This window comes from Pongo abelii, chromosome 9, assembly GCF_028885655.2.
Source record: "Pongo abelii isolate AG06213 chromosome 9, NHGRI_mPonAbe1-v2.0_pri, whole genome shotgun sequence".
Taxonomy (NCBI): domain Eukaryota; kingdom Metazoa; phylum Chordata; class Mammalia; order Primates; family Hominidae; genus Pongo; species Pongo abelii.
The window spans coordinates 95,636,124-95,661,492 of NC_071994.2; the positions used below are offsets into that span (position 1 = coordinate 95,636,124).

Genomic DNA, 25,369 nt, shown 5'->3' on the forward strand with positions numbered 1-25,369 from the left:
TTGCTGGATTTTTCATCCGTTATCAAGTGGGGTTAATATTTCTTCACCAACTTTCCTAGTCAAGTTGTTGGGAAACTCAAGTGTGATCACAGATATTAAAGTGCTTGGAAGTAGTATGAATGAAGGGGCCTCAATATTATTGTTGCTACTGAAGACTCAGAACATGATGAGTCCCTGTCACACTATCGCTTTCAATAATAAATTACCCTGGCAGCTGACCCACAAACTCAAAAGCACCAAGATAGAGCACTGAGACTTGGGCCAACCTAGGGATCCTAAGTCTGTCTAAGGTACAGCTACATAAGAGGACAGATGGATCTCACACTAAGCCTTTCCTGGATTGCAGTGATATGTCTTAGGACTCTGATTATCTGATTTCAAAACCAAAGGTACCAGAACTTGGACAACAGCCATACATCTTTGCCAAGTAACCTTCAGCTGCTGGTCACTACCTCATGCAATCTTCTTGTTTTTTGTAATTTCTGGAGATTTCCAGGGAAGACTGTGAGCCTGCATGTTATGGTAATGGTCCTATCCACTAAAGCATGCAAACAGATAACTCTTTATGATCAATAGACATCCCTATTGCCTTAAAGCCTATTCAAGTATCATTTTTATTGTAAGCTTTCTGATGGAATTTTTAATGTGGCAAAATTCTAATCAGTTTGGAAGTTTCATAAACTGATTCCTCATACTGTTATATGACAAGACTTCCCAGAACATTCTCTATATATTTTGGTGAATTATTTCTTCCTAGTTTGGCTGGATATTAGAATCCCAGACATACTTTTTTGACAAAGCCAGAAGGAAAAGAAAGATGCTTATTCACAAAGTTACGTGTTTAAGCGTAGAATGAGATTTTTCAGGACAGTTGGAGCAAATAACCTTCCGTGAGCGTGCACTGTGGTGTTAAACTCTCTACATGCTTGGCAATCTCTGCTGCCTCTCACATACTCTGAAATGTGGTTTGGGAATATTTCTCCCAAAATGCTTTTGCCATAAAATAGAAAGAGCTTTGGCTCCCCACTAAATAAAGCTCTTACGAAGAGACATTCATTATTCATTGCTCACTTTTCTCCAGTGCTGTCCACCAGAAATCTCAGGACCTTTCACACATAGGTACTTGTGGGCCTGATCTTCTGAGAACGTTCTGGGAGAAAGTACAACTATCAGGGCAATGTCATGCCCTACTTCACTAAATGAACAGTGAGGATATATCCATTAAGCACGAGTATGACTCCAGCCTGAATTAATTTAGCTTCTAGTAGGGAGTTAACTTTGATCATGATAATAACACTCTGAGAGTAATGTCCAAGATTGTAAATCATCATCTGTAAAAACTACTTGTATTCTACTTTCACTCAGCAAAACAACTGAGTACTTATTGGAAGTCTTTCTTTTGAAATGCCTTTTCAATATTTTTGGCTGGGCACAAAGACTGTTTCTAGAATTTACAGATACACAACTGAGTTACACATTTTTAATTGACTCCAGAGGCAGTGTGACTCTCCTTTATCTTTCATTATTTAACACATTTAATCTATTTGGCTTTTGACATCTGCAGAAAGTTCACCAGCCACTGTTTTCACATTACTTAGACTTCATGATAGGGGCTGCCTGAGGCGGAATGACGAGAACATTCTTCCTTAGCTGTCTGCCTCCCCTGTTGAAAAGCAAAAGTGAAGAATGATTGGAGTCTTTAAATGGAACTTAAGGACATGAATGTTAACTGAGAGTGGAGTGGAAGTTTTAGGCTTTAAAAAAATTTTTTTTAGGAGAGTATTATTCATTCTCTTAAATTATTGGATTTCTGAATCCATGTGATTTCATGGTCAGAAGATAATTGCTTTTTCCCCTTATCTCAGGGAAAGAGGATTTTTAAAATCATGTAAGTACTTAAAAAGCATTTCAAATTTTCAAGAATTTATAATGAAAGAGATATTAGAACACTCATGTGATTTTATTTAAACACTGTTTACTACAGTAGTAACATTTCCAGACTTTTCATTTGATTGGTCAGTTTTATATTTTATATTTGTGATTGGTTTCATTTTCTGGATACATTGAGTTATTTCTCTGCTAATATTTTTCATGTCTGAGTTTTTCTGTCTTTGGCAATTTACCTCGTCCATACATTTCCTTTACTATCCTGCCCTAGGCACCAGGAATAGAAAAATGAAAGACACAATGTCTGCCCTCAGAGAACTCAGAGAGAGAGATATATATATTTTTGAGACAGAGTCTCACTCTGTCGCCCAGGCTGGAGTGCAGTGGCACATATCATGGCTCACTGCAGCCTGCACCTCTTGTGCTCAAGCACTCCTTCCACCTTAGCCTCCCTAGTAACTGGGACCAAAGGTGCACACCACCACATCTGGTTAATTTTTTAATTTTTGTGGAGACGAAGTCTCACCATGTTACCCAAGCTGATTTTGAACTCCTGGGTTCAGGCAGTCCTCCCATCACCGCCTCACAAATTTCTGGGGTTACAGGCATGAACTACCACACCTGGCCATATGCATACTTTTGGGAGAGACAGACAAAGTGGTTATAATACAGGTGCATAGGTGATTTGATGGAAATGAGCATAAATTCTGAAGGAACACAGAAGAGGAACTTCATTTAGACCTGGGACTAAACATGTGTGTCTCACATTCTCCTGGAAAGCAAGAACTGGTGACTATAAATATATGTATAATAAATGTGCTGAATACACATACATGAAAAATACTTCCTAAATATTAGTTATTAATAACAGTATTCACCTTGAATTTATCTGTTTGAATCTATTTAAGTCTACTGAGTTGAGCTTTATTTAAAATTTACATGTACTCCCTTTCGTCTTGTGGAAGTAATTAAAATACTTTATCCAAGATGAACCATCTTTCTGTTTTAGTAGCTGTATCCTGAGACCCATTTCCCCAGGGCCTTGAATTTTATTATGTGTAAAGAACAAATACTACCTGTTGTGTGATGAATACAAGAGTACACAGGGTTTTTAATAGCTCTGTTAATAGGATAATGAATAATGTTTGTTTCCAACCAACAGGATATCTACCTAATTTATTAACAATCAAAGATCCAACTCAAAATTAAAATAACATGCTACTAGAAGTAGGAAAACAAAACAGGATAATTTCTTCACCAATGCAAGGCCTTGTTCCTGATGCCTCTTATGAAAACCAAAAGGAACTGATATTAGCTCAGCATCTGTTATGTGTCAGGACATGTGCTGGATGCTGCCAGTACAATGGATGATATGGCATTGTCTTATCCCGCAGAGAGCTTACAAGCTAACTGAATGCAGGGGTGTGAAAGAAGACAGATATGCAACAATTAGATATGGAATTGGGGACATGTTAGCATCTGAACAAAGTCAAATGAAACATACAAAGGAGTCATTCTATCTGAATGTGGTCTCTGAGAAGGCATCATAAAGGGACAAACAGTACAGCAGGCCTCAAAGGATTTTATAAGAACTACAAGAGTAGGGAGTAAGGGGGATACCATGCAGTGGGAACCCCAATCAAAGCAAGGGCCTTGGAAGTACATGCTCCATGTTGGAAGAACAAATGGACTATGAACTCCCTGAGGGAAAGAAGCCCATATTGCTTTACCACTGTTTACCTAGTGCTGTGGTTTGGATGTGTCCCCCAAAGTTTATGTGTTGGAAACAATCCCCAATGCAACCATGTCGGAGGTAGAACCTATAAGAGGTGATTAGGTTAGAGGGTTGTGCCTTCGTGGATGGATTGAAGAAGCTCTTATCTCAGGAGTGGGTTCTGGATAAAAAGGATAAGCTATGCCTTCTTCCTCTCTTGCTTTTGCCCTTCCACCTTCTACCATGGAATGATGCAGCAGGAAGATCCTGGCCACATGATGGCACCTTGATGTTGGACTTCCCAGGCTCCAGAACTGTGAGCCAAATAAACTTCTGTTGTTTAATCCATTTCCCAGTCTCAGATATTCTGTTATAGCAACATAAATCAGACTAAGACACCCAGTGTCTAAAACACTGCACATTGCAGGCACTGTAAATTTATGTTGAATTAAGTGATCTGATTGTGTGATTAAAACTCTAGGTTGTAGCAGTAATAGACCCTGGAGGCTAAGAATAGCACAGTGGATAGGTGGTGTCAATACTACAGGATCTTGTATGTTAATACTGAAGAGTATGTACTTAATCCAGTAATTAAGCACTTCTTAAAGTATGTTCCTTGAAATATCAGACCTACACCACTCAGAATTCTGCCATCAAATATGTTTCAGAAACACTGGTTTAAATGGTTAAGCAGTTTCTTTTGCTTAGACTCCCTTGGTCTTTACTCCAATCATGTACATTGTAAAGCTCCAAGAGGAGCTTTTATAATATTCTTCAAACTTCTGGATCCTGGCCCCTCTTTTAAGGGGAGCACCTTGTGGGCTTGGTGTTCTCCATGACACCATTTATGAAATCTGCTGTAAGCAATAAGGAGCCAGTAAAGACCTTTCAGCAGGAGATTGGCATGCTTGGAGTTTTGGTCTTCTAGAGAATGGCATTGGGTGAGGCAATATTGGGGTCAGGGAGATCAAGCTGAAGAGAGATGCAATGGTTTAGGCAGGAGATAATGAGAGCTTGACACCAAGGGTAGAGAAGGGGCCAAGAAATATAACTGACATTTAAGAAGTAGCACTTTAGGGGCATTGTTATATTGTATAGGTTGTGCTCTATGCAGGGACACCTGGCCAAACGGGCCCCAGGGCACTGAATCTAGCCCACATTCATTGTTGCCAAGCTGTGCATCCAGGCAGAGGGCTGCATGTGTCCTGAGGAGGGCAGCTTGCTATGGTTTGAATATTTGCTTCCTTCAAAACTCATGTTGAAGTTTAATCCCCAATGTGGCAGTATTGGGTGACAGGGCCTTGAAGAAATGATTGGATCATGAGGGCTCTGCTATGAATGGATTTATTGGGTTAATAGATTAATGGGTTATCATAACAGGGGAACTGGGGGCTTTATAAGAGGAAGAGAGACCTGAGCTAGCAAGTTAGTACATACAGCCCCCTTCCTATGTGATGCCCTGCACCACCTCACAACTCTCCAGAGTCCCCACCAGGAAGAAGGCTCCTACCAGATGCATCCCTCAACCTTGGACTTCTCAGCCTCTATAACTGTAAGAAAAGAGTTTCCTTTCTTTATAAAATGCCTAGTTTCAGGTATTATGTTGTAAGCAATAGAAAGCGACTGAGAGACTGCCAATATATAATTCACAGCCAGCTATGTCTCTAGTCAATGACTGATGAGATGTTGGGAAGAACAAGAGAATTGTCCAAGATGACTCATATTTCTGTTCTAAACTATGATGTGGTTAAAGATGCTTTAATTTTTTATTCTAATTTCTTTTGATTCTTCTAAAACTATAGTATCTGAAATCATAATACCTAGAGAAGGAATGATGAATGTGCACCTCTGCTGCTCTGAATGTTCTCTTCCAAGAGTTACAGTTTTATCTTTACCACACATTAAAGTGTACATACTGTCATTGCAGAGAGATTGTTATCAAGACCTTGAACCAAGGGTTACAAACTCAAATGCCCACAGAACCCATCAAACATAATAAATGGGTGATATATGTAGCAGGCCATTTACATATTAAATGTTTTTCATTTACAATAAGAAATATACTCTCTTCATTTGTCTAAACATGCAGTGTTCCCCATTTATATTTTATAACCATTTTTTATAGGAACATGAGTAGTGAGAAGTACTTTTCTATTCTAAGAAAAGCTTCTGCACAACCGTGATGATGAATGATAACTGACATTATTGTAGTATTAGGGACACGTAGAGACTGGTGGGCCAGTATTTTTTTTTATTTTTAGGAGAATCAGGGAATTTGAATTTTTATATGAAATCTCTCTCATTTTAAATGTTGGCAGAAATTTTTACAATACACTGTATGGGCCAAAAAAAAAAAGCATATTTCTGGGCCACCAGTTCATGATCTCTACCTTAGTCTGTATTATACATACACATAAGCCTAATTTCTGTAAGTTGATCTATTTAAAATTCATATATTTAGGTAAGCAAGGTGTTAAGTTACCTGCTAAATCGCCCGGAAATCCCTGTTGAATTGCTGAGAGGAGAAAGCAGTGTTTGCTCAGCTAGTAATTAGAGCTGTGTACTTATTTTTGCATTAAGCCTTTACTGTGGAAAGAAAAGCCAAAAATCTGGTGCCTGGTGGAAGAGTTAGTGCTTAAATCCAAATAGTATCATCAGTGGAGCTAAAGCATGAGAATCTGCCAAGACAAAAGTAATTTAAAGCATGAAGTCCAGCACTATGAAATAGAAGGGAAGCTACCAATATATACTTTCTGTTGTAATTTATATCTGGTGGATTCTGTTTCATGGAGAGGGGAATATGGAATAGTATATCGACTAAGGCCTTGATGTCAGGGGAGTTGTGAAATAGTGCAGAGGGATTTAGATCTGCAGCTAATATGATGTCACATCTTGGTTCATGGCAGAAGTTTCTTAACGGCCCACATGTGAGCACATAGATTGGACCCATCTGTTTGAAAGGGGGAGTGAGCACATGGGTGGTAATCACCATTGTGCTAAAGAAACTTTGAGGAGGTGTTTAGTTCCTGCTGATAGGGAAGATTAGGATCAAGCAAGTTTTATGAATAGAAAATGATGAGCAGATGAGCCTGGAAGGAAATGGAAATGTGATGAGATTAGTAGCTGATGCATACCTCTCTGCAGGGAAAAAAAAAAAAAAAGCTTTAAGAGATGTCAGGCTGGGAAATACTTTATTTCCTAAAGTGCAAAGAAAAGATTTGGACAAAGCTGTAATATCAGCAGCTGCTGCCAAAGTGAATTGGTCAAGGATCTTTCTGAAAAAGCTGCCATCTACAGTTGTTGGGTCTAAACACAGGGAAGAAAAGATACCTTCATTGTCCTGAAATGCAAAGTTCATGCATGCATGCATTCAACCAACAAATATTTGTTGAGAACCAACAATGTGTAGTCCTGTGGTAGGCCCTGGAGTGGCTCACACACTTGTAGGAATCAGTGCCCTGCAGAAGACAGACCATGGGTACCTGGAAAGGATGGACTATGAGCTGACTTTCTCCTGGTGCTTCCCAATAATGCAATGTCTTCGGACAAAGAGAAAGCTCACCAAAATGAGTAACGTGATTCACTGGCCCCAAGGCCTAGGTTCCCTTGGTTCCACGGATCAGAGCATTTTCAGTTTGAGCATTTTCAAATTGAATTCTTTCCTAAAAGCACAACTTTTTAGGCAAAATATAAGTTATTAAAGGCAGTTCAGAGAAAACTCTGTATTAGTCTGTTCTCATGCTGCTAATAAAGGCGTAACTGAAGCTCAGTAATTTATAAAGGAAAGAGGTTTAATTAACTTAAGTTCCACATGGCTGGGGAGAGGTCTCACAATCATGGTGGAAGGCAAATGAGGAGCAAAGCCATGTCTTACATGGCAGCAGGCTAGAGGCTTGTGCAGGGGAACTCTCATTTATAAAACCATCAGATCCCATGAAACTTATTCACTACTGGGAGAACAATATAGGGGAAACCACGCCCATGATTCATTTATCGCCACCTGGTCCCACCCTTGACATGTGGGGATCATTACAATTCAAGGTGAGATTTGGGTGGGGATACAGCCAAATCATATCATTCCACCTCTGACCCCTCCCAAATCTCATGTCCTCACATTTCAAAACCAGTCATGCATTCCCGACAGTCCCCCAAAGTCTTAATTCATTTCAGAATTAACTCAAAAGTCCACACTCCAAAGTCTCATCTGAGATAAGGCAAATCCCTTCACCTATGAGCCTGTAAAATCAAAAGCAAGTTAGTTACTTCCCAGATAAAATGGGGGTACAGGTATTGGGTAAATATACCCATTCCAAATGGGAGAAATTGGCCAAAACATAGGGGCTACGGGCCCCATGCAAGTCCAAAATCCAATAGGGTAGTCATTAAATCTTAAAGTTCCAAAATGATCTTCTTTGACTCCATGACCCACATCCAGGTCATGCTGATACAAGAGGTGGGCTCCCATGGCCTTGGGTAGCTCCACTCCTGTGGCTTTGCAGGGTACAGCCTCCCTCCTGGCTGCTTTCATGGGCTGACATTGTGTCTGCAGCTTTTCCAGGTGCACAGTGCAAGCTGTTGGTGGATCTACCATTCTGGGGTTCAGAGGATGGTGGCCCTCTTCTCACAGTTCCACTAGGCAGTGCCCCAGTGGGTAGTCTGTGTGGGGGCTCCAACCTCACATTTTCCTTCTGAACTGCCCTAGCAGAGGTTCTCCATGAGAGCCCTGCCCTGCAGCAAACTTCTGCCTGGACATCCCGGCATTTCCATACATCCTCTGAAATCTAGGCAAAAGATTCCAAACCTCAGTTCTTGCCTTCTGTGCACCCACAGGCCCAACACCACATATAAGCTGCCAAGGCTTAAGGCTTGCACCCTCTGAAGCAATGGCCTTAGCTGTATGTTGGCCCCTTTTAGCCATGGCTGGCGCTGAAGCAGCTGGGATGCAGGGCACCATGTCCTGAGGCTGCACAGAGCAGGGGGACCCTGGGCCCAGCCCACAAAACCGTTTTTTCCTCCCAGGCCTCCAGGAAGCCTATAATGGAAGGGGCTGCCTTGAAGGCCTCTGACATGCCCTGGAGGCATTTTCCCATTGTCTTGGTGATTAACATTTGGGTCCTCATTACTTGTGCAAATTTCTGCAGCCAGCTTGAATTTCTTCCCAAAATCTGGGTTTTTCTTTTCTATCGCATTTTTAGGCTGCAAATTTTCCAAACATTTATGCTCTGCTTTCTCTGGAATGTTTTGCTGCTTAGAAATTTCTTCTTCCAGATACCCTAAGTCACCTCTCTCAAGTTCAAAATTCCACAGACATCTAGGGCAAGGACAAAATGCCACCAGTCTCTTTGCATAGCAAGAGTGACTTCTACTCCAGTTTCCAAAAAGTCCCTCATCTCCATCTTAGACAACCTCAGCCTGGACTTTATTGTCCATATCACTATCAGCATTTTGGTCAAACCCATTCAACAAGTCTTTAGGAAGTTCCAGACTTTCCCACATTTTTCTGTCTTTTTCTGAGCCCTCCAAACTGTTCCAACCTTTGCCTGTTACCGAGTTCCAAAGTCATTTCCACATTTTTTGGTATCCTTACAGCAGCATCCCACTACCTGGCATCAATTTATTGTATTAGTCTGTTTTCATGCTGCTAATAAAGACATACTCAAGGCTGGGTAATTTATAAAGGAAAGAGATTTAATTGACTCACAGTTCCATATGGCTGGGGCAGTCTCACAGTCATGGTGGAAGATGAATGAGGAGCAAATCCGTGTCTTCCATGGCAGCAGGCTAGAGGCTTGTGCAGGGGAACTTCCATTTACAAAACCATCAGATCCCATAAGACTTACTACCAGGAGAACAGTATGGGGAAAACCACCCGCATGATTCAGTTACCTCCACCTGGCCCCACCCTTGACATGTGGGGATTATTACAATTCAAGGTGAGATTTGGGTGGGGATAAGGCCAAACCGTATGACTCTTTAATTCTGTTGTTCTCTTTTTCTTTCTTCCTTAATTCTCTTCCTTTCTCCTTCCTTTGCCTTCCTTCCTTTCCTTTGAACCCTCATTCTTTCTTTTCCTTATTTCTGATATTATTTCTAATGAAGACTTTCCCTTATAAACCATTCCACAAGTTTATTCAACATGGTAAGTATACATCTCCTGAAATAACTGATTTACTGAGATTGGAAATAGCAGAGACATGTGTTGAAGCATCACGGAATGAGGAAAGCAGAGTGGGGAGTGACCGGAACACCTATCCATCTCTGGTTTATTTCTTAATACCAAATCATAGGTCAAATAAGAGAAACCACATGTAATGACATTAAGGGCAGACAGTTTAATACTGCCTTCTTTTGCTTTGTCTCCGTGGGTGATAGCGCAGGTTAATTTTAGTTCAATGACTTCACCTTTCAGAAAGTTTATCTTCAAGAGTTGCTGTTCCTTTGAGACCTACCCTTTAATTTACTGTTTGTGTATACTTTTCTTTCCAGAAATGGCAGGAAGCACTTGTCTTCCCAGGAATGCAGTAGTCTGAGACCATAGACAAAAAGGTCTGAATTCCAGCCTCAACATTTATAACAGCTCCTGAGTATTCTTTGAGAAGGTCATTTCTCTATTTCTCCACCTGTAAAGAGGAGATAAAGTTTCTTTTAACATTTTTACTATCTTGAAAGGATTAAGTATTTAAGGTTTGTGAAACATTTTGAAGATAAAAAGTGGAGAGTAAACATTACATCTACTTTAAATGCAGTTCTTCTCTTTTTTATTATTTTCAAGAGCTGAGCATTCTGGAAAACACCTAAATTGAAACTTCTGCAATATCGAGTTAACACATATACACAAACAGGCACACACACACAGAGATACACACACACATAGATGACAATTTATGAATGCAAGCCTTGTTTGAGGCTCAAAAGCCAGCTTGGAACTAATCTCTTAGAAAGATTGAAGTTATTTCTGATAAGATGATATTAGGCTAAGAAGTACATCTGTCTGGACCTCAGTTTCCTCATCTGTAAAACAAATGAATTGAACGAGAATGATACCTAAGCGCTCATTTACTGTTGAGTTCTCTTAACATCTAGTGACTCTGTGCTTTCCTGAGTATAACAGAGGTAAGGAAAGGCAGTTTCCCTTTATCCTGGGGTTCTTTGGGACATATGAGACTATGACAGAGGTAGGAAAATACTCAACAGTGGGCACCTTCATACATTTCTCTACCTATGGGGTGACCAGTAAGTAGAGACAGCCAAGCTCACTTAACTGGTGATTTACAGGGTCTTGTAAATAAATAGTGAAAATAGATAAGCATCTTTACTACAATTAATTTTCAACAGCCACGACGTTAAATTCCTACCCGTAGAGACTGTGCTCCTAGGATCCAGTGACCTCTCTAGGCATATTGTTTTAAATCAATCAGATCCAAGAGAAGGGTAACATATTATTAGTAATTTATCACAGAGCATCCTAACATTTTACCTATTAGGATACATACAGAAAATGATAATATTTGTATAATATCTTTAGGTAAAGGGAAAGGCTAATCCCAGCCAGAGATGACCAGCCTAGTGGCCCACGTAGATGAGTTCACATTGGTTCACCCGAGAGCTGAGAGGGTCGATGTGGCAGCACATTGGAAGCCTTCTTGCTGCATGTGGTTGGATATTCTGCCTTAGTTTAAAAGACTTCATCTTTAGATTTCTTCCCTGCCCAGAATCTGTCAGCTTGGCCCTGAGACTTTTGATAATGAGAGGGGGAGGGAGAAATACATCTCTTTTGAGCTCTGTCTTCTACCTTAGAAGAGTATCAAGTGCTAAAATAGCTCGCAGCAATCAGGAGAATCAGAGTGAAGGAAGGCACAGAGTACTGCGGAAGAAGTCGGGGGATGGTCAGGTTGGGGAAAGGTATGCAGTGTTCACCGACAAAATTACAACAAATTTAGTTTAAAGATTTTAGTTGGCTTTTATTTGTGATTCTAGAATCTGGCAACATATTATTCTATAAAATAGAATGAATGTTCTGATGAGCTGAGCAGAGGAGCTTGGCTTTATAGACAGAAAATGGCCGAGGAAAGCAGAAACAGAACAGAAAGCGGATCAGTCATTTCGAAGTTACAAAGGTTAAAGCAAAGGGACTTTCTTATTGTTACAGTTAAACCTGACCTGTCTGGGGATTTGGCTGTTCTCTCTGTCTCTCTCTGTCTCCTGATTTCTCTGAAGGTCAGATAAACAACTTAGTGTTGGCTTGGTAGCATGGAACTTTAGCATGCGTGACTCCATTTTGGTTTGGTTTGGTTTGTTGATCCTGGTGCAGGCATTCAGTTCAAGCCAATGGCCTCCTATACATTTTATTTAGTAAAGGCAACCCCAGTATGAATGTAAAAATACGTGCTATTTGGGCTGTTTCACCTAGAACAAGAAGTACGCCTAGACAGTGGCAGATTGACTGGTAGTGACAGCTGTCTGGAAAGCTCCATCTCGGAAGAGTCTGAGACCACGTTCCACCTTTGGAATGAACAGTGAATTGTTCATGTTTCCTGTGGCCTCCAGGTGCAGCTGGCAGGATAGAGCAGCCAAAGCCCACATGCTATATAATTGCCATCCCTGCACAGGACATGCTGAAACTGTGGTGCTGAGGCCAGGGAAAGGACATATTTGAACTGTGTTCAGAGGAAAGAAAAGCTGGCCATGCCCATGGGATGGGGCAAGCATTTAGATGAAAGGCAGCATAATGTGATGGTTAGGAGCACAGACCCCAGACCAGGTTGGATCCTACTATGCTTCACCTTTCTGTGCCCTGTTTCTAATCTGTCATGTGGGGATAATAATCACATCTTACTCCAAGACTGATAAAAGGATCCATGAGTTAATATTTGGTAAGCATTTGGAAGAGTGCCTACACGTGGTTAACACGGAGTGCCTGATAAATAAGACATAGAGAGAAACCAAGACCACCCAGGCCCTCCCTCCCGTCTCCGTGATCAGGGAGAATAATTTTTGTGCAAAGAAAGGTAGAACAAATTTTGTGAGAGGGAGCTGATGATGTAACCGTGTAACAAGATAGTAGGAGAGGATCTAATTGCACAAAATAAGGTTCTCAAGTCTTGAGTGCTGAAAGAAGTTGCAGCCATACCCCACAACCCAGTGGCAGTTTTTAAGCATTGAGGACAGAAAGGTGCCAAAAGACTGGAGCCAGTCAAAGATGGTCCCTATTATCAAAGGAGGAAAAGGAGGCTTGATTCTAGAAGCACATCGAAGTGCTCAATGTTGATCCAAAGGCACACGTGGGAAGGGAATTTTGAACAGATGGTTAACAGATGCTTCTACATGGGCTGTGCAGGGTAGGGAAAAGAGCACGTGCTGCCACGCCAAACTGACTTGGGCGCAAACCCGTGTTCTGTCACTTTCCGGCTGAATGGCCTTGAGAATATTCTTAACGTCTAAGCCTCACCGTCTCCAGCTGCAGAATAGAAATGGCAATGCCTACAGGATTCCTGTGAAGAAGTGACAATCATAGGTAAGTGATCAAGCAGAGAATTGAGCAAAGCAGGCGTGCAATAAGTGCTATCAGTATAACCAAAGAGGCAGCGGCACATAATGTTTTAGACCAGGGGTCAGCAAACTTATTCTGTTAAGGGCACTTAACAGACTTTGTGGGACATACAGTCTCAGCCTCAACTACTCAACCGTGCCTTTGTAGCAGGAAAGCAGCCATAGATAATATGTTATTGCAGCATGGCTGCATTCCAGTAAAGCTTTATTTACCAAAACAAGCAACCAGATTTTGCCCTTGGGCTATAGTTTGCTGATCCCTGGCTTAGAACCAAAACTGCCAGGTTTAAAACTAGGCTCTGCCACTTGAGAATAGTGTGACCTTTGACTATACAAGGCTCTGCCACTTAAGAATAGTGTGACCTTTAACCAGTTCATAATTCAGTTTCCTTATTGGTTAAATTGGTGTAAAAACAGTATCTATCTTGTGAGATTGTTGTAACAAAGAGACCATGCAGGGCTCTGCATCTCACAGTGAATGCTTGATGCACAACAAGCTTTTAATGCATGTTACTTGTTATCATTATGATTATCCCAACAGCCTAGAGTAGGGATCCAAAGTTTCCAGTAACATGAAATTTAGTAGAGACAAATATAAAATCTTGCACTTATACCCGCAAAAGGAAACCACACACTTACAGGTGTGATTATATTATATATTGCTTTTTCTAGGAAAAGACCTAAATGCTTTAATTCATTCATATCACAGTGCTGTGTGACATGGCTGATACCCAAAATAAGCATAGTCATCGACTGAAGAAATAGGTATGAGATTGTCTCTAGGATAACAGAGGGGCTTTGCACAGTTCTGAGTAAGTTTAATATGCGATTGCTCTATCCTGGCCATCGTATTTTAAGAAGGAAGCTGGGTATATGGGAAAACATCTTGAAAGATGTAAACAATATAATAAATAAGGACTCATTATATATAATAAATCATCTGAGAGATAATTATACAAATTAGTTTTTCAACCTGGGTTGAGATTTCTCAAATACATTTAAGGATTTTTATAAGGATGGCAGTTTTAAAACATAGCCTCCCAAATTATTTGACCCTCCTCCCATCTAGAGGCGGGGTTTATGTCCCCACCTCCTAAATCTGGACTCTGAGACTCTTGGTCAGTAGAATGTGGTACAAGTGATGCTGTGCCAGTTTTTGAGCCAAGGCCTTAAGAAACTGATGGCTGCCACTTTCCTTCAAGCCAGTTGCTCTTAGAACCCAGCTGAGGTCCCAGCTAATAGCCATCATCAACCAGCAGATATGTCAGATGACTACAACCCCAGCTACCTATGACGTCAATTGCATGCGAGGCTCCAAATAAGAACTGCCCCCATTCAACCCCCAGAACCATGAAAGACAATAAAAAGATTCCAGTTATTTTAAGTCACATAATTTTCTGTTACACAACAATAGGTTGCTGGGGCAACGTGGAAGAGGAATTTGACTTTTTCTGTATAGCTACAACAAGTAAAACTAGTCTATAGGAAGCTCCAAGCACTCTAGGATAGTAAGTACAGGCAGTTAGATTTTGGTTTAATGTTAAGAAAAGCTTTGTGTAAAGTGTTGGGAGGATATGGAAAAAAAGAATCCCTTGTACACTGTTTTCCCAGTGTAAATTAGGACAGCCATAGTGGAAAATAGTATGGAGGTTCCTCAAAAACTAAAAATGGAACTACCATATGAACCAGCAATCCAACCTCTGGGTCTATATGCAAAGGAAATAAAATCAGTATATTGAAAAGAAGTCTTGGATAAAGAAACTGTGGCTTGTGTGTGTGTGTGTGTGTGTGTGTCTGTCTGTGTGTTTGTGTGTGTATATATGAGATGGAATACTACTCAGCCACAAAAATGAATGCATTTGCAGCAACCTGGATGAGATTGAAGACTATTATTCTAAGTAAAGTAACTCAGGAATGGAAAACCAAACATTGTATATACTCACTGATACGTGGGAGCTAAGCTATGAAGATGCAAAGGCATACAATGGATTTGGAGGACTTGGGGGAAGGTGGAGGAGGGATAAAAGACTACAAATATGGTGCAACGTATACTGCTCAGGTGATGGGTGCACCAACATCCCACAAGTCACCACTAAATAACTTAATCATGTAGCCAAATACCACCTGTACCCCAATAACTTATGGAAATATAATACTAAAAAATATATTTAAAAAATAAAGACAATATTTTCCTATATAAAAACAAGAAAAGAAGTATCCATTTTCATGCTCATTGGAGCACTATTCACAACACTTGAGATATGGAAACACCATAACTGTCCATCAACGGATGCATGAAGACTATGTTTGTATATATACACAATGGAATACTATTCAGCCTTTGAAAAGAAGGAAATCGGCCGGGCGCAATGGCTCACGCCTGTAATACCAGCACTTTGGGAGGCCGAGGCAGGCGGATCACGAGGTCAGGAGATCGAGACCATTCTGGCTAACACGGTGAAACCCCCTCTCTACTAAAAATACAAAAAAAATTAGCCGGGCGTGGTGGCGGGTGCCTGTAGTCCCAGCTACTCGGGAGGCTGAGGCAGGAGAATGGCGTGAACCCGGGAGGCGGAGCTTGCAGTGAGCCGAGATAGCGCCATTGCACTCCAGCCTGGGCGACACAGCGAGACTCCACCTCAAAAAAAAAAAAAAAAAAAAAAGGAGATGGAGACCATCCTGGCCAACATGGTGAAAACCTGTCTCTACTAAAAATACAAAAAAAAAAAAAAAAAAAAAAATTAGCTGGGCATGGTGGTGTGCACCTGTAATCCCAGCTACTCCGGAAGTTGAGGCAGGAGAATCATTTGAACCTGAGAGGCGGATGTTGCAGTGAGTGGAGATCGCGCCACCGCATTCCAGCCTGGCAACAGAGCGAGACTCGATCTGAAAAATAATAATAATAATAAAGAAGGAAATCCTGTCATTTGTGACAACATGGAAACGTGGATATACTTGAAGAACATTATGTTAACTCAAATAAAAAGATAAATGCCACATGATCTCACAAATATGTGGAATCTAAAAAAGTCAAATTTATAAGAGCAGAGAGTAGAATAGTGGTTACTAGAGGTGATAGAGGAGACAGGAGGGATTGGTAGCGGGGAGATGTTGATCAAAGGATGCGAAATTTCAGTTAGGCAGGAGGCAAGTTCAAGAGGTCTGTTTTACATCATGGTGATGATACTAATGGTAATAACAATATATTGTATACTTTAAAATTGCTAAGAGAGTAGTTTTTGTTTGTTTGTTTGTTTGTTTGTTTGTTTTTGAGGCAGAGTCTCACTCTGTTGCCCAGGCTGGAGTGCAATGGTGTGATCTTGGCTCACTGCAACCACTGCCTCCTGGGTTCAAGTGATTCTTCTGCCTCAGCCTCCCGAGTATCTGGGATTACAGGCACACGCCACCATGCCCAGCTAATTTTTTGTATTTTTAGTAGAAACAGGATCTCACCATGTTGGCCAGCCTGGTTTGGAACTCCTGACCTCAGGTGATCCACCTGCCTCGGCCTCCCAAAGTGCTGGGATTATAGGCGTGAGCCACTACACCCTGCCAGAGAGTAGATTTTAAGTGTTCTCACCACAAAAAAAGTTACATGAGGTAATATATATGATAATTAACCTGTTTTAGCCATTCCAAAGTGTATACATATATCAAAACGTCATGCTGTATATCGTAAGTATTTGCAATTTTTATTTTTCACTACAAAAATTAGGTAAAGCTTTCTGAAAATTGTATCTATCAAACCACAAATGGGCTGCTAAACAAGGCACTGAGTTCCTCTTACCAAATATACCAAAACTGAGACCATGTGATTGCAGGTCCCAAATATTACAGAGGATTTAGGTCATGGGGGATTGTGAATTTGGTCAGAATCTGTGTTCGTTGGTTCGTTATTTGGTTGATCTCCCAGTTTGCCTAAAAGGGAGTTTGTTACCTAAAAGGTACTGGATAAATATTTCATTTATTCATTCAACAAATATTTATGGACTGCTTACTACATTCTAGGCACTGTTGTAGATGCTAGGAATATGTCTGAACAAAACAGATGAAAATTCATTCTCTGTGGAGCTCAGGTTCTAGTAAAAGCAGATATGTGATAACCACATAAGTGAAATACATAACATATTAGGTAGCGATAAAGTGTCAAGGACCAATAAAGTAGTTGCCCCTTTTCCATGGGGGATATGTTCCAAGATCCCCAGTGGATGCCTGAAACTCTGCAGATAATACCAAACCCTATATATGCTATCGTTTTTCCTGTACAAACATACCTATGACAAAGCTTAATTTATAAATTAGGCACAGTAAGAGTTCAACAACAATGATGATATAGAAGAGTTATAACAATATACTGTCATAAAAGTTATGTGATTGATCTCTTTCTCTCTCTGTCTCACAAAATAGCTTATTGTGCTGAACCACAGGTAAGTGAAGTTGTGGAAAGTAAATCCAAAGATAGGAGCAGACCACTGTATAAAACAGGGGAGGGGGATATGTAATATCTGAAGAATGATTTTCCATTATAAATACAATAGCCTGGAAATAACCATTTGTGGTGAATTAATGGATAAGGAAAATGCCAGAGGTTAACTCTTCGGCTTAAAAATATTGAATATATTCTTAGACGCTCTTGTAATCACTGGGAACAAGGCAATAGACAAGATCTAAGGTTTCCGCTTTTAGGCAGTTTATATACTTATCTTCTACTTGGGGAAAGGAGACAACAAAAATAAATATATCAGGCAATTTCAGTGAGTGAGAAGTGTGCCCTCCCACCAGCTGCCATAACTTCAAAATTCTCAGTGTCTGACCATTTTTGGTCCTACGAAGCTCTTGTTTCTTTCAGGAATAGACTTAAAGACATGTTTCTTCTTGTAATTGTCCTGCCTCCTGGCTCTGCCTGGCATTCACAGACCAATGAACTATTTGTGGCTCCTTTTTTTTTTTTTTTTTTTTTTTTCTGAGACAGAGGTTTGCTCTTGTTGCCCAGGCTGGAGTGCAATGGCGTGATCTCAGCTCACTGCAGCCTCCGCCTCCCGGGTTCAAGCAATTCTCCTGCCTCAGCCTCCTGAGTAGCTGGAATTACAGGCATGTGCCACCATGCCCAGCTAATTTTGCACTTTTAGTAGAGACAGGGTTTCTCCATGTTGGTCAGGCTGGTCTCGAACTCCCGACCTCAGGTGATCCGCCCACCTCGGCCTCCCAAAGTGCCGAGATTACAGGCATGAGCCACTGCACCCGGCCTATTTGTGGCTCCTTTTATTAGGTGATAGCTGTTATCATCTAAAGAAATTAATCTTTCAGGCTTTGGATTAATTGCCAGTACCACTGATTATTGATTGGCAGTAAAAGCAGAAAATCTAGGTGAGGATGGTTCTCTGTTCTTTTGTGAGGCTGTAGCAGAGCAAGAGTACACATGGATCCCTTCTAAACAATGGTGCGTTTCTTGCATCCTTAATGAAAAATGATGCAGAAGAGGAGATGATGGAGATTTATCTCAGCTAGTTTTGCTTTGATCTTCACTGCTGCTACTCCTTTCATATGGGCTAATTCGAAGGGGGGTTTCAGGCCTAACATATTATGAAGTCTGAAGTCTGAGAATCTGATGGAATGATTGATGATGCCATTGATGATTCCATTAATCACTGATGATTAATATTCCAGGCACAAATGTGGCAGGGCAGATGAATGGGTCCAGAGAAATAATAATGAAAATTCAGACTTTGAGGTCAGCAGTGTAGTTCATTTCAGCAAACATTTATCCAGAGGATACTAGGTTTCAGAAAGGGTTGAAAAAGACAAGGTTCCTGCTTTTGAGTAGCTCACAGTGCACTGAAAGAGCCAGACATGGGAATAAATCATTTCAGGAGACTGGATGAATGTCCACAAAAGTGAGCACAGTTTGAGGAGTGGCTAAAAATCATTCTGCATTATCTTCATAATCTTTCGATTGGTAGTGTTCTCAGTTACGTAAACTGGGTATGAACCTCAGAGTGCATGGTTAAAACTGTCCACCTCTAGCTGACCCCCCATGAGTAGAATCATAGCACTAGAAGCACTTGGGAGATTGTATGTTAATTTTCATACAGAGACCCTCAGTGTCTGAATGTTCTTTTCACTTATTATCATAGGGAAGAGTTGTAGGTAAGTGAATTCTTGATTTCATAGAATGTTTATTTGTCACTTAGAGCTGTACCAGGTGCCAGAACATAACAATGAATAAGAGACAGTTCTCTTGACCTCAAATTGCTCACAGTCTAGAAGGATTGAACGGAGACCAACAAGCGAATGGACACTTAAAATACAGGATGATAATTAGTGTTCTAGAACTATGCACATAGTGGTATAGAAACATAGTAAGGGCACCTACATAGGTCTGCAGGAGGCAGGGAATGGCTTCACAGGAATGTGTGGATTGAGGCTTCTAGAATGAGTCAAGTATATTCCCAGGAGAGGGCATTCCATGAAGACAAATGGCTGTGCAAAGGAATGGAGCTATAAGAGCATGGCATGCTTAGGACCTCCCAAGCTCACCATGTAACTGAGCCTAGAGGTGAGAAAGAGGCAGACAGTACAGGCTGATCATCAAAGCCAGATGCAGAGAGAATCCAGCCAGATCTTTGTCCTCAAGGAGCCCCTGAAGAGTATTACGCAAGTCAGCGACATGATCAGATTTTTGAAGAAGAAATATCACTCTACAACAAAGGCAAAGGCTGAAGGCAGGGAGGCCAGGAGGCTACTGTGGCCATCCAAGCAAGATGCAAGGGGGATCTGTAATAGGGCAGTGTGGCAAAAGAGATTGGCATGGGGCGAGGGGTGTGTGTGAGATACCTGTTGGTCCTCAAGTTCAATTGGATATAGATAGACAGAGGGATGCCTAGGATTCTAGTGTGCACCAGCGTGTGAGTAGATAGGGGTGCCATTTATTGAGACAATGGACACAGGAAAAGGAGGAGGTTTGAGGGTATTGATTTCAGTTTGTGACTTTTGGGGTGCTAGGATCCAGAAAGTAGATTACTAGTAAATAGTTGAACATGTTGGTTTGGTGATCAGGAAATAGGCTTAGGCACAAGAGATACACATTGGAAAATTAACAGCATGTAGGTAGTAGATGAAACCATGGGTAAGGAGATGGAGGAGTAATTGGCAAAAAGGCAGGAAAAGCAGCTTGGAGCTATGTTGTTAAGGCCCTTGAACCATCTCAGAAGGTTTTGCGAAGTGAGACTGCTTTGGCTAAAGAGACTGTTCAAGTAGGACCTGCATTAGAGCCTCATTTATTAAATAAGCATGAATGGAGCATGTTCTGTGGCTTGACACAGGGGTGAGAGCAGTGAGAAAACAAGCAGTCTGTCTTTGCCCTTATGCAGTTTATCCACTTAAGTGGAGAATCATATATTTAATTAATTTCCACCATGGTAAGTGCTACAAAAGAAAAGCATAGGGCGATTTAACAGTATAGAATGAGGGGGCGGGAAAGCTGACACTTGGTCTGTGGGGTCAGAGAAGGTAGCCTCAAGGAAGTGACATTTCAGCTGGACTTAAAGGGTGAGTAGGCAAGCTCCACAGAAAGGATAGGGACAGCTCTCCAAAGAAAAGAGGACCTGAAGGATGTCCTCATGGCCTGAGGGAGCTGGGTGCTTGCGGTAACATGATGACAAGTGACCCGCTACACGTAGCACTCCTGAGAGATTCTTCAAGAGCTGTGCAGCTACCACACTTCCCGCCTGTAGGTAGACACCTCAAGGACTTGGGTTTGTAAATCCAGGTCCGTTTCAAAGAAAAACATTTTATAGCAGCAGCATCCTCTAGTGAGCAGCGAACTGTTGCCAAGAGGGGCTCCTTTCCCTGGCAGCCACCTGGCCCTGAAGCAGCTCCAGCACACTGTCTCAGAGCCCATTGCAGGGCATTAATTGACAAGGAAGTGATTTTGTGCACGATGAAGACATTGAGAGTTGTCTGAATTTGGACAGGCTGCTCAAGCAGAAAAGAGAGGCAGAGTAGTTGAGCAGCCAAGAAATCAATATGTTTGGTCAACACAGGTCACCTGGGAGTGTAACATTTGCGTTCACCAGCAGCAGCAGAATGTGCCTCTTCAGAACTGGCATGTCAAGGAATTAGCTCAAGAGTCAAAATCCAACCTTGGCACATTTTGGTCCCGACGTGGTTCTTTTGTGAAACACAACAAAGCAATTGGGAAAATAACCTTGGAAGGAAACTTGATTGATTTTTCAAAGAAAGCGAGAACTTGTATGAAAATTTATCTTAAGTCTATTAAAGCTATCCTCCTAGGCAGCTTGTAAGAGAAGCTAAACTAGATTGCAATTCCATTTTGCAAAAAGGCTTTAATGTGTTTTCCCACATTTTTGGCCTTTGTTTCAGTTATACCTGTCAGGTTGTTTTATTAGGTGAAAAAATAGCTGACCAGCTGCTTTGATTCACTGTTGTTTTTCTCCTATTGATGTTGAGTGCATCTTTATGTTCCTTCCAGCCTCCAAGTACATATATGGAAGTAATAATCTGTTTCATTCAAGCTAATGATTTAAAGATTAAATATGGGTTCTTCCGTTTTTTTTTGTTAAACAGAACATTAACAATTTCCAAAAGTTGAATACCTAGCTTTACCACTTATTAACAATGGTTTGTTTTGAGCCTCTGTTTTCTCATCTGTGAAATGGGAATAAATAAACCTGCTTCACTTACTGAAGAGGATATTTTGGAAAGTGAATGAGATAATGCGTGAAAGAGTGCGTTATAAACTGTGTCACACCATCCACATGTTAGGTATTAATATCATACTGATTATCACTATGACTAATAAGAAAATTATTTACACTGGGATGCAAAGTCTATTTATATATACTGTGAAAATTATGTATGTGCTCTTCATTACTCTTTTCTGTCTCAATTTTCACAGGCACACATGAGAACAGCATCATAGTGACATGGGAAGAGGTGTACATCCCCCTCCCATTTTCCAGCGAGAAATAGAAAAATATTTTGCAATTGTTAAAGACATTGTAGTGTACTTAAAATCAGACATCAAACAGTGGAATATATATCATAGTTTTCCTTTTGTTCATTGACAATGTAAAAATCAAATCTTAACATGGAGATGTGTCTTAGTCTGCTCTGGTTGCTGTAATAAAATGCCATAGGCTGGATGGCTTAAAGAACAGAAATTTATTGTTCACAATTCTGGAAGCTGGGAAGTCTAAAATCAAGGCACTAGCAGATTCAGTGTCTAGTGATAGCTTGTTCCTCCTAGATGGTGCCTTCTGGTCATGTCCTCATATGGTGGAAGGGACAAGCAAGCTTTCTCAGCCTCTTTCGAAGGGCACTAATCCCATTCATGAGGGTTTGATCCTCATGATGTAATCACCACCTAAAGGCCCCACCTCCTAATACTATTGCATTGGAAATTAGGTTTTAACATATGAATTTTGAGGGGTCACATTCAGACTATAGCATGAAGACTGGAAAGTCCAAGGTCAACATTCCAGCAGGGCTCATTTTGTGGTGAGGGCTCTCTTCCTGGCTTGCAGACAGCTACCTACCTTCTTCTGTGTGCTCACATGGCAGAGAGAGATCGGGATCTCAAGTGTTTCTTTGTCTTTTATAGGGACATGAGTTCTGTCAGATCAGGACTCAATCCTTATGATCTCATTTAACCTTAATAACCACATATGGGCAGTTAGAGCATCAACATATGAGTTTTAAGGGGGACACAATTCAATCTATAGGAAGATGAAAAAAGAGAGAAGAAAATGAATACTAAAACAATTTGGATAGGATAGCATTGTCCGTGCATTAGAAGAAACACCCATGGGTTAACATGTAATAGCAAGAATAATTTTTCTCCTTTCTGATCACATCATACTTTCTTTTTCAGGTGACTGTGACAGATGGTGGTCCCTCTCCAAAACAGTCAACCATTTGGGTGGTGGTTCAGGTTCTAGATGAAAATGACAACAAGCCCCAGTTCCCAGAGAAGGTCTACCAGATCAAGCTGCCAGAACGTGACCGAAAGAAGAGAGGAGAACCGATTTACAGGGCTTTTGCATTTGATAGAGATGAGGGCCCCAACGCAGAAATCTCCTACAGTATTGTGGATGGGAATGATGACGGAAAGTTCTTTATTGACCCTAAAACTGGGATGGTTTCTTCTAGAAAGCAGTTTACAGCAGGCAGTTATGACATCCTAACGGTAAGATCTTCCAAACTCCAGCAGCACGGCGGATGGGGGGAAGTGGTTATGTTCTTATTCAAGTATACTCCTTTGAGCAATAAATCTTTAGAGTAAAAAGTGAAGCCACACAGCTGTGGAAGGGTTCTTTCTGGGAGGCAAGTGCAGGTGAGAACTCTTGGCTGTTTCACTGATATTCTTAAATGACGAGACAATTTCCTTTGATTGTGTCCTGTCAGCATTTTCCCCCATTCCCAGGCCACAGCCTGTTTCACAACATACTCAACCACTCTTTCTGCAGCCCTAAATCATCCTCAAAGTGCTGGACATAGATGTAAACTAGAGGTAGTAGAACAGCAGGGCAACACATCCTACCCACCACTGAACATATCTCTCAACATGTCCCCGAGACTTCCCATAGAAAACAACTTTTGAAATTATCAACAATGTGATAGAGCATGGATATAGCTGTGTAAATTGTGAGACACAAATCACAGTGACGTTTATTCCATAAAAACTGAAAAAACTCAAGTATAAAGTGACTGAATTTTTTATTAAATTAGAAAAGTAAAAACAAGCACGGGCACCATCTCATGTAGAAACTTAAAGCTCGTGTATCTACAGTGCCAGTGTGCTCCCCCGACCCCAACCACTTTAGCCAGGTAGTACCTGTTCCAGAAAGGCAGCTGGTATCCTTACAACCAATGAGCATGGTCCAGGGTCCCAACAAGGGCGCAGTGGTTCATGCCTGTAATCCCAGCACTTTGGGAGGCCAAGGCAGGTGGATCACTTGAGGTCAGGAGTTTGAGACCAGCCTGGCCAACATGGTAAAACCCCATCTCTACCAAAAATATAAAACATTAGCTGGGCGTGGTGGTGCACACCTGTAATCCCAGCTGCTCAGGAGGCTGAAGCAGGAGAATCGCTTAAACCCGGGAGGTGGAGGTTACAGTGAGCCGAGACCGTGCCACTGCACTCCAGCCTGGGTGACAGAGCAAGACTCTGTCTCGGAAAAAAAAAAAAAAAAAAAAAAAAAAAGTCGGTACCATCCACCACTCTTCTCTTTGTCTTTATCCTTCTCTGCTAAGTCTGTCCTTTATTATTTTAAATGATGGCCTGAGTCCCTCGATTTATCCTTTCTCTCCTGTGGTCTAGACGTGGGCTCCTTGCTGTGCTCAGTTATGTGTCCAGAACAGTGGGCAGAGAAAAAAAATATGGTAAAACAGCAGCTCTGTATCTACTGTTAGAAGCTCTGATGTGCTGTGTGCCATTGCAGCTGTGTGAGACTTGCAGTTTGGGAATCTTTGAGGACTGGATAGATTCAAGTGGATACTGTTGGTGTCCTGCCCAGATCCCATTCTCAGACTGCAAGTATTGGCTGTCAATGGCTCACAGCTGCCCTGTTCTCCAGAGAATCATCCTTGGATGATTCTTGGTGAAAGAGAGTCTACATTCCCAGCCTCCGGTCTAGCAGCCCACAGCCACTGGCTGACTGACACCCAGATGCAAAGGTCCAATCCCCTTGCCTCAAAGTGGATTCAATTCTGGTGCAATTAATGGTTCAGAGCTCCCCATGGGATCCCTCTGGTCAGCCAGGACCACATCCTGGTTTAACTGCTACCCTGCCCACCCTGATCTCTGTTCTCTTTCTCCTGAGAGCACTTCCCCACCAAAAAAAACCATTTGTACTCAAATGCCTGTCTTAGCTCCTGGGGGAAACCTGGCTTAAGACATGTATCCTCAAGTTTTCTCACCCCACAGGGAGTTTCTAGGGCAAAGCAATCATCCATGAACACATAGCATGAGGGTGCTATGCATTGTCACTGTTTCGAAAGGCTATAGCTATCAGGTATGTTCCTATAAATGTTATTTTTTAAACGTAATACTTGAAAGTCATTTTAAAAATTTATTTTTGTTTTTATTTTGTTTTGGCTTTTGCTTCTTGGAGCTTTTGACCCTCCCATTTGAGTCCAGGGTTCACCTGGACTCTTCACCCTGCCCAGCTGGGCAGGGAGACTTGCTTCCTCAGCCCT

General features: G+C 41.3%; 1 protein-coding gene and 1 long non-coding RNA gene across 13 annotated transcripts in view; one reads left to right on the forward strand and one right to left on the reverse strand.

Moving 5' to 3' along the window:
- Positions 1 to 25,369, forward strand: part of FAT3 (FAT atypical cadherin 3) — a 673,325-nt gene that overhangs the window by 515,426 nt on the left and 132,530 nt on the right. For all 12 annotated transcript variants that reach the window (XM_054524904.2, XM_054524910.1, XM_054524913.1 and 9 more), the window contains one exon: positions 23,043 to 23,357. In XM_054524904.2, the coding sequence (XP_054380879.1) occupies positions 23,043 to 23,357 (315 nt within the window). The remainder of the gene's footprint in view (positions 1 to 23,042; positions 23,358 to 25,369) is intronic.
- On the reverse strand, positions 1,502 to 16,008 carry LOC129048734 (uncharacterized). Its single transcript, XR_008511310.1, has 4 exons — positions 15,916 to 16,008; positions 7,084 to 10,221; positions 6,084 to 6,279; positions 1,502 to 1,663 (listed from the first exon to the last, which is right to left on the reverse strand). It is a non-coding gene; the product is annotated as an uncharacterized LOC129048734 (long non-coding RNA).